This window comes from Hyaloscypha bicolor, assembly GCF_002865645.1.
Source record: "Hyaloscypha bicolor E unplaced genomic scaffold K444scaffold_49, whole genome shotgun sequence".
Lineage (NCBI taxonomy): Eukaryota > Fungi > Ascomycota > Leotiomycetes > Helotiales > Hyaloscyphaceae > Hyaloscypha > Hyaloscypha bicolor.
The window spans coordinates 260,757-279,221 of NW_020194551.1; the positions used below are offsets into that span (position 1 = coordinate 260,757).

The 18,465-nt window shown below is 29.0% G+C and overlaps 2 protein-coding genes across 2 annotated transcripts; both read left to right on the plus strand.

Annotated features, from left to right (window-relative positions):
- K444DRAFT_609607 (uncharacterized protein) lies at positions 1-1,486 on the plus strand. The gene is made up of 5 exons (XM_024879603.1): positions 1-549; positions 605-660; positions 714-893; positions 948-972; positions 1,027-1,486. The coding sequence occupies exons 1-5, from the start codon at positions 26-28 to the stop codon at positions 1,358-1,360; spliced, it is 1,119 nt and encodes a 372-aa protein (XP_024740697.1). The 5' UTR covers positions 1-25; the 3' UTR covers positions 1,361-1,486.
- Positions 1,487-2,223: 737 nt separating this feature from the next.
- On the plus strand, positions 2,224-5,479 carry K444DRAFT_556018 (ankyrin). The gene is made up of 2 exons (XM_024876726.1): positions 2,224-5,306; positions 5,417-5,479. Exon 1 carries the CDS (start codon positions 2,240-2,242, stop codon positions 5,210-5,212), a length of 2,973 nt encoding a protein of 990 aa, XP_024740698.1. The 5' UTR covers positions 2,224-2,239; the 3' UTR covers positions 5,213-5,306; positions 5,417-5,479.
- Positions 5,480-18,465: the final 12,986 nt, after the last annotated feature.

Here is an 18,465-nt window from a genome sequence, read left to right on the forward strand (position 1 = left end):
CACATTTCAAATGTCGTCAGCAAATATGGATCCGATCAGTGCAGTACTTCAACTTAGCGGCGCTGTCATTTCTTCATGCAGCAACTACCTCACTGCGGTCAAGGGGGCGCCGGCTTATCTTCGAATTATTGTGTCAGAGGTCGCGGCTTTGCAATCAGTGGTCGGCTTGCTGGACCTACCCTTCGCTACTTCGGGAAATGCCAATGGGAATCTCCAGGAGATATTGAACAGCCCTGATAGTCCTCTGAAAGCATGTCAGAAGGCTCTGCAAGAGCTGTGTGATCTGCTGAATGTGACTGCGGCAGCGCCTGCCGCAACTAGTTCAAGCAGTAACCCCACCTCAACCCTAACTGGCAGTCCGCCTGCCACTTCAGGATCGCAAAAGAAGTTGCGAATTAACAAAGTATTGTCGATTCGTTTATTAACCAAGGTCAAAGAGCAACGTGCAGAGCTGGTTTGGCCACTGAAGCAAAACAGAGCTAAGGCCTTGCTCGCCGAGATTTCACAATACAAATCGACGATCAGCCTTGCGTTGGCTGTCGATTCGAGGTATTTATTGACTTTCACCCAGATAAGAACTGTGCTCTGATTTCCTTGCACACAGAACTTCCGTTGGCAACGTTTTGTCGCAAGTAGATAAACTTGGCCACCACAATCAAGGTATGGTTGATCCTCACGTCTTTCTAATACGTTATTGTACTGAGTCACGGTAGGGAATACAAATAGAGCCCAGATCGAGCAGGTCCTGTCATGGCTAGATGCTCCAAATGTCGCCAACAACCACTTCCGGGCCATAACAGTGCGCTGTCCTGGAACATGCTTATGGGTATTTTCGCATTCCCATTACCAGCAATGGATTTTGGAAGGGGGGTTGTTGTGGTTAAACGGCATTGGTAATTGCAGCCCTCAATTCCTCATTGCCTTAGCTAAGCTAATACATAATGAAGCTGGTTCCGGAAAGACTATTATCTCGTAAGTCTATGCCTGATAGTTGGAATCTCGCTCGGCATTAACGAATCCATATAGCTCTGCCATCATTCAACAGCTGCAGCTTGATTCTGCTTCCGACAACCTAACAGTTCTCTACTTCTACTTTGGCTACACAGATTTTGGGAAGCGGACTATACGAAGCCTTCTGCTATCCATCATTTCTCAAATCATAACGCAAAAGGATGCCGCCATGGTCAAGCTGAATATGTGGGTCTCTTCACGGCCAGGTCCGCGGTTTTTCGCACTATCTCAAGCTTCGACCACTTCCGAATTCCTGGAGAGCTTGGTCGCGAAGTTGGCCGAAAACCAAAAGATCGTTCTCGTTGTGGATGCCGTCGATGAAAGTGAGGAAACTCAAAACGTCACGTGACTTCTCGTCCGCCTACATGTGATTTCTGATCATGCTTTTGTACGTAATCTAATTACACGTGGAAGCACGTAAGCTCGTTCGAGCCTATTAAAGGACCCGAACGTGCAGGAATGGAAACGTTACGTCCTTTTTAACCTTTCCAATCACATACAAGCTCTCTCGATCCGAGTATTGTTTACGAGCAGGCCATCTCAAACTTTGCGTCAGATCTGGCATTCAATTACAGCTCCTCAAAGCAGTTCTTACCTTGAAGTCACAATTTCAGCTGCACTATCACGCGACGATATAGAAAGGTACGCTTCATATGCGCTGGACAGTCTCATTAATTCAAAGACCATTTCTTTGAATGATCCGGGGCTGTACACAGAAATCGTCAATACTTTGACGACCAGATCAGATGGCATGTAAGTTCGGCATTATTACAATTCACGGCTATCAGAATGCTAATATGATAGGTTTCAATGGGTTGCCTGTCATCTGAGCGGACTATCCGATAATCTTTCGGATGATGCAATCCGACGAGCTCTACCCAGACTGCCCATAGGGCTGGGCGAGACATACAAAAACATTCTAGACTCTTTACCTACCCATAATATTAATCTTTCAAAGAGATTATTCAGGTGGGTTGCCTTTGCCTATCGCCCGTTAACTCTCGCCGAACTTTGCGTCGCAGTCTCGCTAGACCAGTCTCAAGATGAGCTCAGGCCCTCAAGCATTATCTCCGATCCTTTAAACATTCTGCATCTCGGCGCTCATCTCATCCGTTATGATAGAGAAACCAACAGGGTGTCTTTTGTTCACTATACGGCCCGGGAATTTCTCACGTCAAGCGATAAAGTCGGAAACCAGTTCAAACTCTCAGAGGAGGGATCCAATCTCATGCTAGCCAGTCTCTGCTTGAAATACCTCCAATTAGATTCTGTTATGAAAGCAATGAAATCCATGAAATACGGAATGCTCACGCAAGGGAACGTTTATGAAGGCGAATTATCATTTATACACTACGCCGCAAAGTTCTGGACTCACCATGCGAAGTGTGGGTCAAATTCAGGAGATTCTGGCCTATGGCCTACCATAAGGTCCTTCTTCTTTGGCATGGTCCCCAAATATACCATTTGGCAAGATCTCTATGAGTCTCCTATGTCTTCTGACATACAGAAGGCAAAGGAAACATTGCAGGCAGCAAAAGAACGGACCAGAGCCCCGAGGACTTATGATAATCGAGAAGTTGGCACAGCCCCACCTGTACAGTCAGAGCCGTTCGAACTTTCACGGAAGAGGATATTCTTTACACCACAAAATCAAACACTTGGAGGGTCGGCGCCCGTGCGATCTTTGTACAGTCTGAACTCACTGGAGTCCGAGCAACAACCGCAGCACATGAAGACGTCTGGCCCGGAGTTCATCTTCAGGACCGGTGTACTTCATCCAGTCCAGTATCTCGCTCGCCTTGGTCTTTCCTCTTGCCTTCATAATGCTCTCGAATTAGGGGTCTCTCCCGATGTATCAGGTGGTTTGTTGGAGGCTTCCCCCCTTCATGAAGCAGCAAAATTTGGCTCTAAGATATCATGCCAGGTCCTCATCGAGGCAGGCGCAACTGTCGACAAATGCGATATTCTGGGTCGAACACCGTTCCATTATGCCTGCCGTTCCGGGGAGAAGGACCTGATCGAATTATTCCTTAATCACAAAGCCAACGCACTTCATAGCGATTGGTACAAAAGAACTGCACTTCACTCTGCGGTTGGTGGCATGAATCTCCGAGCCATAAAACTGCTTATTCGGAACCCAGACATCGTCGTTGACGCCAAAGATTCTTTAGGGGATACTCCGCTCTCCATGGCTTGTCGATTGAATGATGTGAAGATGGCCGAACTATTGATGGAAGGAAACGCAATGCCAAGTAAGGACTGCGTACGAAAATGTCTGCAACATAATTCCCACGCTGTTCTTCGATTAATCGCGCAGAGCTATTCTCGAGTTCCGCTCTCGACATCTAACTTCAGCGACCGGGATCCTGTGCTCCATCAGTTATGCAGAGGTAGTTTCCAACCGGATTTAATGGAAGCCCTTCTCGATAACGGGTTCCCCATTGGTCTCAGATGTCGGAGTCGAGGAGACACTCCATTGAGCGCTGCACTCACGGTGCGCAATTTCGATGCCGCTAAACTTTTAATACTTCGAGGGGCTTCGTGCACCACACCCGGCCACCGTCAGCAATGTTTTCATCTTCTGATAGGCAGGCGCCGCGAGTCAGAGTCTGAAGAGAAGCTGCGATATGAAATGATGAAAATTATGGCCAACCGAGGATGTTATGTCGACTCCGAAGATAACTTTGGGGAAACAGCGCTGACTGTTGCTGTCAAGCTAGGCCGCTGGCAGGATAGCCATTTTCTTCTTGATATTGGAGCCAACCCGATGGCGGGAGCCAAGTCGACGTCTTTGTTGCATAGTCTTGCGTACATCCGGCAATCTCGTGAAGAGTATCGCACTCTAATCCTACGTCTTGTGGATTGCGGTTGTTCTCTCAGTGAACAAGATCAATCAGGCAAAACACCTCTTCTTGCGGCTCTTGGCTATGGAAACTTCATCGCTGCAAAGCTATTTCTGAGCAAAGGGGCAAGCCTCAATGCGCTGAACTTGAATGGAAAAGCAGTCCTCGGACACTTTGCAATTGGATTATGGAAACTTCCCAACATGGTCCTAATTCCCCCGCCGAATTTGTCTCTAGCTATTGATTTCTTGGAGGAGATGTCACAGCGGGGAATACCCATCAATTCAACAAACGAGGAGTCTCTAAATCTACTCCACTTGATAGTCAAAGTGCAGCTTTCCGCTTACATCTTCCCTACTTTGTCTTGGATATTACGGCATGGCGGGGATGCATCACTGGTCTATTCAACTGCCAAAACTCCATTGCACTATTTCCTTGAAAACCGAGATATCTTCGAAAATAATCAGTCTCACAAGAATCAAAGGCATGGATCAGGTTCGCTAATGGACGTATTTCCCGAGCAAAAAGGCGACACTCCAGCCTCCTCGGAAGAATATGAGACCGTTTTCGATCAGCTTTTCAGGGGGTACGTCGAATCAAGACTCACAACTACTAGGTCTGATCCTCCTATTCACGTCCTAGTGAAAACTTTCTTCCGGGAGCAGTGCAGAAGCTTCCCTGATTACCTTCTGAAACGCTTGATAGATCTCGGTGAAGATCTTTCCAGCGTCAACGGGAATGGAGAAACTCCTGCTGCCCTTGGTCTACGAATACTGAGTGAAGTCGGCTCAAAGGATTCTGTTAAAGAAGCTTTGAGAGTGTTGAAGCTCTTAGTGCCTTCAGATACGACGGCCGTAGTCTTAGAACCTTCTCAAGGAGCCAAGATAATATGTGAACTTTTCAAGAAGCTTCATGAGCACACGGAAGTTATAAACACTCTATTGGAGCTGCCCTTGAGCAAAATACAATTTGAAGCGGCGTTGGGAATTATCAACAACAGCAGCGCTCTCAAACTTCTTCTGGATCAAGGTTTAAACCCGAACATTCCGAACTCAGATGGCGATACCCCACTTCACAAGCAGATATCTTGGAAATTTGACCTTCCCTCTGAAGTGGACTCGTGTGGAGATCCAAAGGCAGCCCGTACGGACCATTTCCGCCAAGAAAGGGTCCGCGTCCTCCTGAAAGCCGGTGCAGACCCGAATATGCGGAACCACAAGGGTCTTACTCCACTTCAAGTTCTTCGGCTTCCCGAATCCTCAACATTCAGGCATCCTTGGCGATATCCAGAAGGCACCCTTTCCGCCGACTTCCACTATGTCATCGCAGTCCTTCTGGAATATGGTGCAAATGATTAGCGATTATAAACGAGACAAAACCCGATTGATTTAGTCTCGCCGGATTGGATACGGTCTTGCATCGAGTCTTTGGTTTAGTCGACACGAGAGACGGGTACTTTTATCTCCCTTTCACCTTTCAGAGAAAACTCTCCTTATTTTTGGCTTGCCTCCACATATAGTATAGTGATAATGTGGTATACTCTATTACTAACTATATAATAGATAGGAAGGACATAGGAGAGGTCTTAGACTAGTATTAAATCTCCTATTTGATCTGTTTCCAGCCTCCCGCCTACTGGGTGCCATTCTGTCTGCAACTCTGCTTAAGATGTCCATGTCTTCTTGCTAAATAAGCTCTACCCATCTTGGTTGAGAGCTCTTCTTTGTTGTGTTGGCAAATGAGATTGTGCTTGACCTCTTTTCTCTTGTTGTTGCTGAACTTTGGATTAGACACAATGTCCCAGTCTTGAGAAGTCTTCCAATACAACATACCCCCTTGGTAATATGGTATCATAGGGAACAGGCCAATAATTTTAAAAAGTTCATACCAATCCTCCTTGACTCCTATACTTTTAGTGTTGGTGAAAGGCAAAATTAGCTACACCTGTCTTGGAATCATCAAGAAAGAATGCGCTTAGTTCTTGGGCAAATGATTTTTGTGGTCAAAAATTCAGAGTATGGACGAAGTTGAGGGCAGAAGGGTGAGAAGGAAGAGATCAAAGAAGAGATTGGGAGAAAGAAGAGATTCATGCGTTGATGCATAATCACATCTGATATCAAAAGCAGCATTACATAGGCATTGTGCTTTACTTCTATGTGTTCTTGTTCTATGGCTTAAAACTTGGAACTCGTTTCAAGGATCAACTTGCCTTAAGAATGAAATGCCGGCGCTTAGGAAATGAGATCCCAGAACCACATTCTCCTTTGAATTTAATTTAAGGGCCATGATTTCATCCCTTGGATATAAGAAACATTGCACCTTTGATGCTGGGGCGACTTGGGACTATGGAGATAGCCCAATTCTCCTCAGTCTATGGTCGTATGTGACAGATAGTCCCTTAATCCTCTCTTTCCTTTCCTCTCTTATATTAACGCTATTTTCCGGAGAAAACGGACGCTGTCACGTGATGGGGTCTGTGCAGGAACACCAAAACTTCCAGTACGGTTTGACGCCACAGCAAGCGAGCTTGCGAGCCAGGGTGTGGCTAAATAACCTTGCAATTACTCGAGCAATTCCAGCTACTCGGGACGAGTTTAGGGCAAAATTATTACTGGCCCCGGAGCTTGCGTAGGGCCGCCAGTAATAATTTTAGCGGAGCGGCCCTAAACTCGTCTTCTCTATATTGTCCTACGTTCAGGCCACCCTAAGCGGTTGGCTCACGGGGCTCCGTAAAAAAAAAGGGTCACGTGAGGAACACCAGAATCGCCCCCTTCTAGGGAATCGCGCATCGGAACGCGATTCCGTCCAAATCCTTAGGGCTCAGCTAGGGATTAGAGAGGAGCAGCTCGAGTACCTTGCTCTGTATTTGAGTAGTTCTGGAATGCGAGGGGCTTTTATTACGATTTTTTTAGGCTCGGGGGAAAATCTTAAGCTAGGGGCCCCGTAAAAAGCACTAAAAAAAAATCCTGACCTCACATTACTCTCCTCTCCTTCTTCTCTTTATTACTATAGACCCTCCCCGCTTTTATACTTCCTATAAGCAGAACTAGCCTGCTTCTAACTTTATTATAGGACGGGCTAAGGTATATAAAAGCTATAATTACTATTAAGTCTATATTTTCTCCTTTTTCTGGCTTAACTAACTAGTTAATAGGCCCGGTTAGCTACTAATTATATCTAGTAATACCTTGCCTTATAAAAACTCAATCTAAATATCCTTTCTTTTTCCTAGTAATAATAATAGTTAATTACGAATATCTCTATAAATAAGCCAGCCCTATAGTACTAGTAATAGATCTATTAACTGTCCGTTATAGCCCTAGTTCATATTATAGAGAACTCTTCTACTAACTTACCTATTATATAGCCTCCTGCCTTTCTCTCTCGCTTCTAGCTAGCTCCTATATATATAACTAATCTGCTTATAGATTATTATATAGCTTATAAAGCCCTTTATTTTGGCTATATAAATAATTACTTTAAGGCCTATTATAAGAAAAATAATATTATATTTTCTCTAATTTATAAGCCTTTTTTATATTTCTCTTATTTCTTTATAGATAATAACTTCTTTTACTAGGCTTTCTAGATAAATATCCGGGTATATAATTATACTTTTGCCTTTATATTAATTAGCTATAAGAAGAATATCCGAATTAACTTCTCTTATAAAATCTAGTACTTTTAGATCTATAGTAAGCTCTTTTATTTCTAAGGCCTGCTATAATCCGCTTTATATACCGAATTCTTCTTTATATAGCTTTTTTTCTATAATTTGCTTTTTATAACTAATATCTGGACTACTAATTTCTCTTACTTAGATTATATAATTCTTTTATAACTTATAAATATACTTATAGACTATAATCCGTTTATTATAATCTATAAAATAGCCTATAAGTATTTTATAAGCTAGTAAACCGATTTCCGGATCTTACTTAATTTATAAATATACTTAATTCTCGAGTTAGATATAAATTATTATTATAAGAACCTTCCTATAAATAATAAAATTACTATTCTAATTTCGGACAAGTATATAAATACGAGCTACTATAATCTAGTACTAATAACTTATAAGGCAGGCTATAAGTATTTATAAATATATATAATTAATATTACTTATATAATATATATATTACTTTATTATATCTTATTTTTCCTATATAGTAACCCGGGCTAGTACTATAAGTTATAGTTATAGGACTGTATTAGAACTTACTAGTAAATATAGCTCAAGTAACGGGCCTTTTACTAGTATTATTTCTATATTTATTTAGCTTTCTCCTTATTTTTTTATACTAGTTACCTTTTCTAGTAATATATTATTAATATATATATTATTTATAAGATAACCTTACTTAACTAGCTCTGCTTATATTAGTAAAATATTTATATAGATATTTATATAGGTCTTATAAATACTCTAATTCATAAGAATATTCATATAAGTAATATTAGCTATTACTTTATTTTTCTATCTAGCTTTATAAGTAGTAATTACTTTATATAATAGCTCTTTTAAAACTTAATAGCTATTATATAATATTTTAGTAAACCAAGCTTCTTTATTACCTTTATAACTAACCTATACTAGCCTGAGATTATAGATTACCTCTTAAATAGGTAATAAGTAATTAACTATCCGGATTTCCTTTACTAGGTCTTTATTTTAAAAATAAGAAAGCTTTTTATAGATCTCAAGAACTATGTTTTTAAATAATATATAGGCTATATTTATATAATTAAGTACTAGAAATATAGCCTCTTATATATATACCTATTCTTATTTCTTAGAAGAAATACTATTTTCTTAACTCCTAATTTAATTAATAAGATAGTTTATACTAAATTCCCAGACCTATTATAGGACTCTATTAGTGAACTTATAGCTATAGTTATTAGCCAGATATCTTATAGGCTATATGGCCTTAATAATAATCCAAAAGCCCTATATATAATTTATAATATATTTATAGCCCTACTTATATATTAGAAAAGGTTCCCTAAAATATTTGCGGCTATAATAATTATCTATAAAAATAGGTATCCTAAATACTAGTACTAAAATAATAGCCATATATTTATAGTCTATAAACTAGGCTTTCTAGACTAGGAAGTTATCTATAATAACTACTAAATTATTTTATATAACCTATATCTTTTCTAGAAATTTTACTTATATATTAATATTAAGATTTATATATTTATATAAATAATTAAGTATATTTATAAATATATTTATAAAGAAATAAATTATATAATTATAACTATTTCGGGAATAAATAATAAGATTACCTAGTATTTCTAGGCTTAGTATATAGGCCTTATAAAGGCTTTCTAGTACCTATTTAAGTACCTAATATACCAGGAATTCTCTCTAGTTTAATATCTCATAATTTATTTCTTTAGGTAATATATAGTCTACTTTATAGCTAATTTCTTACCTAAATAAGTTATAGACCGGGCCGCAAATATTCGTTTAACCTTAATAGCCTTCTTTAAGTATAATATAATATATAAGAATAGCTACTAGTATCTTTACTATAAGTTCCTATAATACTTTATATAGGTTACTAAGATCCAGATATAGAAATACTATAAGCGAGAATATAATATTAGTTATATTTATTATTATAGCCCGGTTTCGGATAAGTAGTTCTACTTATAGCTCTTATTAATAATTATATATAATCTATAGTTCTTTAATAAGCTCTACTTAGTTAAGGGCGTCCGTTATCCTATATACTATATTACCTATATTACTTATAGCTTAGTAAAAAATAATTAGAAATAGTTCTAGTACTTTAATAAGGCTATCCGGTTAATAACTAGCTATAATTTATAAATATTCTTTCTTATAAGTATCTACTAGTAGCTAATTACAAATATATAAGTAATTTGGAACTAGTATAAGAAGTATTTCTATAATAACTTGGCCCGTAAGCTCGCCCGTAACCCATTAATTAACTTCCTGCTATTCTTAGTTAATTCTTATTATAATTATAGCCTCTTCTTATTTGGCCTTAGCCTTATAAATCTCTAGTAAATACTAATAGATATTACCTTACCTGAGAATACCTTTAACTAGACTATAAGCTATTATATAACTAATCTATAAGTTAATTATATTTATAAGATATTACTAGTAACTATAATATAAGCCTAGCTAAATATAAACTAGTATTCTTGCTTCTAGATAATTCTAGTAGTAATTATAAATAATTTATAAATGGCTTACTTCTACTTATAGGGCCCGGGCAAAACTAGTAAGATATTCTTTTATAAGACTCTCTATTACTATTACTATAATTAAGGTAAGGTTATCCTATATATAATATTAACGAGTATTATAGCTCTTTTTCTCTCGAATAAATATATATCTTATTTCTAGTTCCGGATCCTGCTTAAGCTTAATAAATTATTTATAAGTATAATTACTAAAATAAGCCGGCTCGGGGCACTCTTATAATCTATAAATCTAATTATTTAGGACGAGATACCCATATAATATAAGTACTATTTTAAGGTAATATACTAGCTAATAATTAATTTATAGTTAATTATAGATAATATTCTCTTTAGAGAAATACCTATAATTCTCGGAAAAAACTTTACCTAGATCTTACTAGTAATTCTATATAATTTATAGGCTAATATAATACGGGCCTACTTATAGCAAATATAGATCTGGCTATAGCTTTATTAGTTATTATTATAGATTAATATATGAATCTATAATAATTTGTCTAAATAGGATTTTATAAACTAGATTAGTAATCTACTATATAACCTGTTCTTAAATAAGTAGATTATATTCCCGCCTTTTATTTTATATATCTAGTTAGTTATAAACCTAATTAATTATATTTATTCCCAAGAGTAATTCTTATAGGCCCTATATAATTACCAGGCCTTTAGTAAATAGATAATCCTATTAATCCTAAATAATATAGTCTATAAGCTTAACTAAATAATTCTAGATATATTTCCTGGCCAGAAACAGATATATTTTATAGTAGATTTAGCTAATATAAATAAGGCAGATCCTAAAATCGCAAAATTATTTCTAGAAATCTTATAAAGTATTTATTTACCGGATTTACTTCTTTCCAAGCTATAACTTAAGATTAATATACCTATAATACTCTTATAAAATCTCTATCTATAAGAAAGGCTTTATAACGGGTTATAAATATTAATATATAGCTTTAGGAGATTCTCGATTCGGGTATAGCTATTAGATAATAATTTTAATAGCTAGTTACGGATAATTTCACGGATTAAGCTTTAGTTTATAAATTAGTAATTATCTTTTATACTTTCTCATAAGTAGTTTCTACTTATTTTATTTTTTATAATAATTATTAATAAGTTATAAGGCCAGTTATTTGAGGTAATAGGAGTAGATTTATAATTACTAGTCTTTTCTTACGGCTAGTTCTATATAGCGGCCTTATAAGTAACCTTATAGGTAGGGCTTTATATTCTTTTACTCCCTAATATAAACCATATAAGTAATATAGTATATCCAGAAATATTATAAGGTCTTACTTAGCTTTTAACTTACTTATAGGCTATTTTTTTTCTTATACTATTCGTAAAGAATCCATAAAGAGTCCATACTAGCCTTTATTATATTTTAATCCTATTTGGGACAAGTTTAGGGCAAAATTATTACTAGCCCCGGAGCTTATATAGGGCCGCTAGTAATAATTTTAGTAAAATAGCCCTAAACTCGTTCTTTTTTATATTATTCTATATTCGGACCACCCTAAGTAATTAGCTCTCGGGGCTCTATAAAAAAAACTTTTATATAATAAATACCAAAATCTTTCTCTTCTAGAAAATCGCATATTAGAATATAATTATATCCAAATCCTTAGTACTTAGCTAGAAATTAGAAAAAAGAAGCTCAAGTATCTTTTTCTATATTTAAGTAATTCTAAAATATAAAAGGCTTTTATTACGATTTTTTAAAGCTCGGGAAAGGTAAGATAAAGGAAATTCTCAGGGCTCTAGCTAGCTCTCGGGACTCCCTAAAATCCAAGTCACGTGAGGAATACTAAAACTCTCGTATATTATATATTACTATTCTAATATCTAGTAAGCTTAAGGGAAGTTCTACGGGTATAAAAGAGAGCTTTATAAATAAGAATAAGGCTATAAGGGTTTATATAAGAAAAGAGAGAGCTTTATAAGCTTATAAAATAATTTAAAGGAAATTATAAGTAAGAAAAAGAAAAAGCTTTATAAATATAAGTAAAAGTTATAAAGAAATTATAAATAAAAGTATAATTAATAAGAAACTTATAAAAATAAATAAGGCTTAAAAGAGCCTATAAAAAAGACTTTATAAATAAAAATAAAGGCTATAATAATTTATAAAATAATTTTATAAATATAAGTAAGACTTAAAAAGCTTATAAAAAATTTAAAAAAACTTTATATATATAAATAAAACTATAAGAATTTATAAAAAGAAAAAAAGTATTTTATATATATAAATAAAAGCTATAATAATTTATTAAAAAAATAAAAAGCTTTATAAATATAAATAAGGCTTAAAAAAGAATTTTTATATATAATTTATATTAGAAATAGAAAACAAAAAACAAAAATAAACTAATTTTAATATATTAAATAATTAAAATATATAATTAATAATTTTAAAAATTTATAAAATATAATATAAAAAAGAATTTTATAAATTAAAATTATTTTATTAATTTATAAAAATATTATTAATTATATAATAAATATTAAAATAACTTTTAAATTAAAAGATATATTTTTAAGTAATTTAATTTAGAAAAGATTTTAAAAATAGTTTATATTTTAAATATATCTAATAATATAAAGTTTTTAAAGAATTCTTTTAATTAAATTCTTTTAAATAAACTTATATAAATATCTTATATTAGAGAAAACTTATATTAACTTTTAATAATAATTTAATTTTAAAACTTATAAATAACTTAAAATATTAAATAATCTTATTATATAATATAATAGCTTTTATTTTTTTATAAAAAAATATTTTTATATTTAAAAGAAATTAAAGAAAAATATTATATAAATATAATTTAAATCTTATATAAAGCTTAATAAATATTTATTTTATTTTTTTAAATAATTTATATATATTTAGATTAAAATTTTAAATTAATATTCTTTAGTTTTTATTTAAAGTACTTATATTATAAAAATTAATTTTATTAAACTTATATTATTATTAAGAGTTTTAATATTCTTTTATATAATTTAATATTATATATAATTATAATTATAAAAAATATTTAATTTTATAAGAGTTTTTAATATATGAGTATTTTTTTAATATAAAATAATAATTATTAGTATAGCTATTTCTTTGGGAGTTATATATATAATTACGAGATATGAGATACGGGATATAAGTAATAGGATATGAGATACGAGATATAGTTATATGACCTCGTGTCTTATTAGTAACTTAACTAGTAAACTAGACCCTTTTAGGCTTAGCAAATTTAGGAATCATATATTAATACTATAATACTATAATTCTTACTTCTAAATAATAACTTTACTAACCTTATACAAATAATACTTCTATACTAATATAATAGTATTATATATTTCTAGTAAACTAATAATAATATAAAATAATATTTTAGATTTAGATTTATTATAATTTTTATTATATTAAATATTTTAATAATATATAAATTTAATTAAACTTAAAATTTAAAAGAATTATATTAATATATATATTTAATTAAAATATAAATTAAAAGAATATAAGAGAAAAAAAAGAACTAATAAAGCTTTATAAAATAAATTAAGTTTAATATATTAAATAAAAATTTATAAATATATATTCTTATATATAAATATAAATAATTAAAATATATAATTAATATTTATATAATTAATATTTATATAATTAATATTTATATAATTAATATTTATATAATTAATATTTATATAATTAATATTTAATATTTATATAATTAATATTTATATAATTAATATTTATATAATTAATATTTATATAATTAATATTTATATAATTATATTAAGTTTAATATTTAAGAATTTATTCTATTAAATTAATTAAATAATATATTATATAAGAAATATAAGAAATATAAAAATTAGATTACTTATATTAAAAAAATATTAAAAGATTTATTAAAATATACTTTTATATTTAAATAAAATTAAAGAAATATATTATTTAATATTAATAAATAACTTTTATTAAAATCTTTCTTTATATAATATTTATTAATAATTTTTTTTAAAAAGAAATTAGAATTATAAGTAAGAATTTATTAAAAATAAATAAAAATATTATATAAAATTTAATAAACTTTTATTAGTTTATAATTTATATATTTAAATTAATTTTCTTTAGTTTTTTAAACTTATTTAGTTTTATTTTTATTTAAAATACTTATATAATTAATTTTATTAGACTTATATTATTAAAACTTAAATTCTTTTAATAAATTATAAAAAAGACCTAATTTTATAATAATATTTTAAATTTAAATTTATTAAACTTAACATTTAAAAGAATTAAAATTAAAATAATATTCTTAGCTTATTTATAAGTAATTTTATATATTTATAACCTATTTTCTTTCTTATATAATTTATTAAAAGTTTATAAAAAGTTTATTACTAAGAAAGTATTATTTAGAACTACTCGGGATGAGTTTAGGGCAAAATTATTACTAGCCCCGGAGCTTGCAAAGGGCCGCTAGCAATAATTTTAGTAAAGCGGCCCTAAACTTGTCTTCTCTATATTGTCCTATATTCAGGCCACCCTAAGCGGTTGGCTCACGGGGCTCCGTAAAAAAAACGGGTCACGTGAGGAATACCAGAACTTCCGTATATTACATGCCGTAATCCTAATACCTAGCAAAGCTTAAGGGGAGTTTTACGGATATAAGAGAGAGCTTTATAAGTAAGGGTAAGGCTATAAGGGTTTATATAAGGAAAGGGGAAGCTTTATAAGCTTATAAAATAGCTTAGAAAAAATAATAAATAAAAGAAAAAGCTATAATAAATTATAAAGAAAAAGAAAAAGCTTTATAAATATAAGTAAAGGCTAAAAAAAGCTATAAATAAGAATATAAGTAATAAGTTACTTATAGAGATAAGTAAGACTTAAAATAATATATAAAAAGAAAAAGCTTTATAAGTAAAAGTAAGAGCTATAATAAATAAGGCTTAAAAAAGCCTATAAGAAAAGAAAAGAGCTTTATATATATAAATAAAGCTATAAGAATTTATTTAAAAAAAAGAGAATTTTATATATAAATAAAAAAAAGCTATAATAATTTATAAAGAAAAATAAAAAGCTTTATAAATATAAAAGAAAAGAAAGAATTAAAAAAGTTTTATAAGTATAATATTATTTCTTTTATAATTAAAAAGAGTTTTTATATAATTTATATTAGATATAAATAATTTAATTTAATTTAATTTAATATATTAAATATGAGTTTATAAATATAAGTTCTTATATATAATTAATAATTTAAATAAATTAAAGAAATTATTTTAAGTTTAAAGTTAAAGAATTTATAAAATTAATTATTTAAAAATATAATATAATATAAAAAAGAGTTTTATAAATTAAATTAATAAAAAAAAGTTTATTATAAATTAAATAAATAATATATAATATAAGAAATATATAATTTAAATTATTTATTAAATTAAGAAATATATTTTTAATATTTTAATTTAAAAAGAATTTTAAAAATAGTTTATATTTTTAATATATTTAATAATATTTTTTTATTAAAAAAAGCTCTTTTAATTAAAGTCTTTTAAAACTATTATATAAAAATTATATTTAATATTTAAAGACTTTTTTTAAAATAAATTTATATTAAAGAAAACTTATATTAAAGAAAACTTATATTAAAGAAACTTATATTAAGAAAATATTATTAACTTTTAATAATAATTTATTTTAAAAACTTATAAATAATTTTATTATATAATATAATAGCTTTTATTTTTAAAAAATATTAAAAGATTTATTAAAATATACTTTTATATTTAAAGAAAAGTAAAGAAAAATATTATTTAATATTAATAAATTACTTTTATTAGAAAGTTTCTTTATATAATACTTATTAATAAAAGAATTTAGAATTAAAAATAAGAATTTATTAAAATAAGTAAAAATATTATATAAAGCTTAATAAACTTTTATTATTTTATAATTTATATATATTTAAATTAATTTTTATTTTTATTTAAAATATTTATATTATTAAGATTTAATAATTATAAATTTTAATATATAAGATATTTTTTATATATTTTATAATAATATAAAATAAGCTTATATATTATATAATATTTTAAATTTAGATTTATTATAATCTTTATTCTATTAAATTTAATATTTAAAAAAATTATATTAATATTATATATTTAATTAAAATATAAATTAAAAAAATATAAGAGAAAAGAAAAAAATATTATTATTTCTTATTATAATAAAAAGGCTTTTTATAAATTTTAATTAAGTTTTTTATATAGTTAATATTAGAAATAAAAAATAAAAAATAAAATAAAATAAATATATAAGTTTATAAATATAAGTTTTTATATATATAAATAACTAAAATATATAATTAATAATTTTAATAATTTAAAGAACTTATATTAAATTTAAAGTTTAAGAATTTATATTAAATTTAAAGTTTAAGAATTTATAAAATTATTTATTTAAAAATATAATATAATATAAAAAGAGTTTTATAAATTAAATTAATAAAAGAAAGTTTATTATAACTTAATAAAGTAATATAAGAAATTAAATTCTTTTATTAAAAGTAAATTATATTAAGTTAAATTTTATTAATTTATAAAAATATTATTTAATTATATAATAAATATTGAAATCCTTATTAAAATCCTTATTAAAATAATTCTTAAAATAAATAATATATCTTTAAATATTTTTATTTAAAAAATATTTTAAAAGTAATTTATATTTTTAATATTTTTAATAATATAAAGTCTTTTATATATATAGAATTTTTATTTTATATTTAAAGACTTTTTTTTAAAATAAACTTATATAAATATTAAAAGATTTATTAAAATATATTATTTATATTTAATATTAATAAATTACTTTTAAAAAGAAATAAAAAATAAAAATATTATATAAAGCTTAATAAACTTTTACTTTTTTTATAAATAATTTATATATTTTAAATTAATATTCTTTAATTTTTTAAAACTTATTTAAAATACTTATATTATTAAAATTTAATAATAATTATATATATATTAATTTTAAATCTTAGTTATTAAAATATAAATTAGGAGAATAGTTTTAGCTTATTTTTAAATAATTTTATATATTTATAACCTATTTTCTTTCTTATATAATTTATTAAAAGTTTATAAAAAGTTTATAACTAAGAAAGTATTATTTAAAGCTACTCGGAACAAGTTTAGGGCAAAATTATTACTGGCTCTGGAGCTTATATAGGGCCGCCAGTAATAATTTTAGTAGAGCGGCCCTAAACTCGTTTATATAATACTATTATATGGTCGGACCACCCAGTTAAAAAAACTGGTCACGTGAGGAACACCAAAACTTGAGCCCAAGCCCCCTATATATTACTCGCTCCAGGAATACTAGAGCTTTCTACTACTCCCTATATATCCCTCGGCCTTTTATTTAGCCTATAATTATATAAATATGAATTTTTCCCTATTATACTTTTATACCAGTTATAGATAATACTTTCCATATAATAGATTTCTCCTAAATCTTAAGAGAAATTCATATAAGATATATTTATAATATAAGGTCTCTTTATTCTCGTATATCCGGACTTATATACTTGGTTATTAACCTTTTTTAGGCCAAACGGGCTATAAGGCGCCTTCCTTTTATAGATATTAATCCGAATATTTTTTAATAAATATATATTAGACCTATATAGCCTCTTATAAATAAGGATAATTCTCGGCCTCAAAAACGGATTTATTAAACCTATAATAAGCTAGATATGGCCTATAGCTAGCTAGTAGAGGCTACTTTATTATTACTATTACTATTACTTTTTTCTTTTCTTTCTTTTCCTCTTGTTTTATTTATTAGCTTTTATTTATAATTCCGGGATTAGCCTACTTATAATCTTGGTCTAATAAATATTAAGTATAAGAATTATAGTATAAAATACTAGATATTAGAGGCAATTATAGGTATAAATCAGAAATTTGAGCTCTATTATAAGAAAGGAAATATAGTAGTAAATAAGTTATAAGTACCTCTATTCTTTTTATAGGCGCTTTTTAAAGGAAATAATTTATAAGCCTATAGCTTTTATTAAAATATAAGAGTATATAATTCTATATTTGCTTTTATATTTATAAGCTATACTAAAGATATATATACTAACCTTTTTTATAGTTTTTACTACTTTTAGATTTATAGAAAACTATTTTATTACTAGAGACCTTTAAAGCCAGGCTTATAATAAGTTCTGGCCTTTATCTAGTTATTTTTTTATAATCTAGACTATATAACTAATCTCTAATTACGGTATTACTTATAACTTAATTAAGCTATTTTCTA